Consider the following 2,885-nt stretch of genomic DNA (forward strand, 5'->3'; position numbering starts at 1 on the left):
TGTCAAAAGCAGATGGCAATCCGACCGTGGATGGAACTCTTTATCGAAGTGTAGTAGGAGCTCTACAATATGCAACAATCACTAGACCAGAGATATCTTTTTGTGTAAATAAAGTGAGTCAGTTCATGTCCTGCCCACTTGACACTCATTGGACGGTTGTGAAACGCATTCTAAGATATCTTGCGGGGTCACTCGATTGTGGTCTTCACATTCGAAGAACTAGGATGAAAGTTAATGCCTTTTCTGACTCTGACTGGGCGGCGGATCTTGATGATAGACGATCAGTGTCTGGTTACTGCACCTATCTCGGGGATAACTTGATCTCTTAGTGCTCGAAGAAACAATCTGTTGTGTCACGTTCAAGCACAGAAGCTGAATATAGAAGCCTCGTTCATGCTGCTGCAGAGGTCAGTTGGATGAGTTCTCTTCTTAGGGAATTGAAACTAACTCCAAGTACAACTCCAGTCGTATGGGTTGACAATTTGAGCACGATTGCCTTAGCTTCCAACCCGGTGCTCCATGCAAGGACGAAACACATAGAGTTAGATGTCCATTTTGTTCGCGACAAGGTTGCTGCCAACGAACTTGAGCTAAGACATGTGCCGTCGTGTGATCAAGTTGCTGACATTTTTACTAAACCACTCGGATACCAATTCTTCTCGAGGTTAAGGAACAAACTCAATGTATGCCCCTATCCTCGATCGAATTGAGGGGAAGTGTCGGCGATCATCGTCCAACTCAAGCTCTTGTGAGTGAAGGTAATACATTCATTAAAGCTGCAACTATGCAGACGTGTGGGACACCTGGTCCACGTCTAAATCCACCTCATCTGAGCCAGACGTGCAGTGTATGAAATCAGACGGAGGAGCACGCACCAAGAATTTATTTCATCAGTTTCTTTCAGTTACAGTCTTTTGGATTCTCCCTCTTGGCCTTCCGATGGTTTTAAACAATGATTCTAGATCCTTCTTTAATTTCATATAAATAGGGATGAATTGATATTGTTTGTGGACAGTGATTTGACAGCATCAATACAATTCTGATTATTTTTCACTTCTGCTTTAGTTCCCTTAATGGGCTATCTTCATAGCATTTGCATTCCACTCTCATATGATGTTCTTGTTGGCGGTCTTTAATATAATAGATCTAAAAGGCGATGGTGGAGCTGAAGTAACGGAAGTGAAACTAATTAAATAAAAACGCAAAAAATTGATAGAGTACTAATAAATCCAAGAAAATAAGCGGCAAAATGCCATGCATGACTAATAGTAAACCCTAAACCACCAAACAATCCCTACCATCCATTCCCATTCCCATAACCATAACCATACCCATACCCATACCCATACCCTCCGCCGCCGGAGTAGCTACTTCCCGGCCCCGGAGGTGGAGGCGCCATATACCCGCCTCCGTATCCCACCGCCGAGGTGCCACGTATCACGAAAAATACAATATTGAAAACACTAAAATGCAATATACATTTGTGAAGCTATATAAGTAATTCGGTATATTGCATTTTAGTTATAAGCAAATTGCATTTTATATGGCTGAGTTTTGCATTTTAACATAAATTGTCTTCAATGCAAAATACACTATATATAAATGCAATCCGTCTATATATAAAATGCAAATTAAACAGTCTATATCTAAAATGCAAAACTCAATAATAAAAAATATAATCTGCCTATAACTAAAATGCAATTTGACGAAATCCATCTACAGCTTCTACAAATGTATATTGCATTTTAGTATTTACAATATTACATTTTTCGTGTCACGTGGCAACACGTGATTGGAGGTACATTAGCACTTTAAAATTAGTTAACATATTAGTATATCCCCCGTTCAATATATTTAAATAATGTAGATTAAGTAAAAGGAAGGAAAAAAAAGTTTACTATAAGCAAATTACTAGAGAAAAACGATAACATCAATTCTAATAACTTCCAGCAAAATAAGCAAATTAATTAAGTAAAAACGCAAAAATTGATACTAATAAATCCAAGAAAATAAGCAACAAAAAGCCATGCATGACTAATAGTAAACCCTAAACCACCAACACTCCCTACCATCCATTCCCATTCCCATATCCATAACCATACCCGGAGTAGCTACTACCCGGCCCCGGAGGCGGAGGCGCCATATAACCGCCTCCGTACCCCACCGCCGAGGTGCTCCCGAGCTCCTGCGGCAGCGGCGGCAGCTCATCCCCCGGCACCCACTGCGGGTACTCCACCTGCCCGAACCCCGAAGCCTGCCCCTGGCCCTGCCCGTAGTAGCCCTGCTGGTAGTTGTATCCGGCGGCGGGGGCGGGGGGGTGTTGCGGCGAGAGCTCATACTCGGGCTCTTCGGGGGCGGGGATGTTGGTGAGGGAACCGCGCTGCCTGCCGTCAGGATAGACGAAGTTCGTGTAGGCCTTGGAGCCGTGCAGGGAGCGAGCCGCGTAGTCGTAGGCCATGGCGGCTTCCTCGGCCGTGTCGAAGGTCCCGAGGTGATTCTTCTTTCCCTTCTCCTCCACGCCTTTTATCACCGCTCTGTACCGGTTGTCCGACCTTCTCTGGACGCCCCGGTACTGGAACTCATCGCCTTGGCCCCCCGATCGACTGCTGCCAAACATTTTGCTAAACAATGTAGATATTTAGAAAACAAGAGTCGAGTGTTTGTAGGTGTTTTGCAATTGAACGGAGTTTAAATAGAGAGATTATAGGTTAAATAGAATTTGGTAATAATGTCAAGAAAATAATTAAAATTAATTAATTTTCGGATGGAATATTTTGTATTTATTTTAGGACATAATGTCTCTATATAATTATTCTCTTATATTTTTTTTCCATAATTGTATTTGGACTAATATTTTTCCATAATTACGATTTTTTCACATAATA

General features: G+C 42.2%; 1 protein-coding gene across 1 annotated transcript; it reads right to left on the bottom strand.

Moving 5' to 3' along the window:
- Positions 1 to 1,294: 1,294 nt before the first annotated feature.
- On the bottom strand, positions 1,295 to 2,617 carry LOC121777295 (ethylene-responsive transcription factor LEP-like). The gene is made up of 2 exons (XM_042174499.1): positions 2,070 to 2,617; positions 1,295 to 1,463 (listed from the first exon to the last, which is right to left on the bottom strand). The coding sequence occupies exons 1-2, from the start codon at positions 2,615 to 2,617 to the stop codon at positions 1,295 to 1,297; spliced, it is 717 nt and encodes a 238-aa protein (XP_042030433.1).
- Positions 2,618 to 2,885: the final 268 nt, after the last annotated feature.

Source organism: Salvia splendens, chromosome 2, assembly GCF_004379255.2.
Source record: "Salvia splendens isolate huo1 chromosome 2, SspV2, whole genome shotgun sequence".
Classification (NCBI taxonomy): Eukaryota; Viridiplantae; Streptophyta; class Magnoliopsida; order Lamiales; family Lamiaceae; genus Salvia; species Salvia splendens.

Excerpts from the sequence above, each read along its gene's own strand:
- LOC121777295 (XM_042174499.1), bottom strand. The coding sequence starts at position 2,617 with ATGTTTGGCAGCAGTCGATCGGGGGGCCAAGGCGATGAGTTCCAGTAC. Across the intron at positions 1,464-2,069 it reads TATGGGAATGGGAATGGATG|TGTTTTCAATATTGTATTTT; the intron begins GTAGGGAGTGTT and ends ATTGCATTTTAG.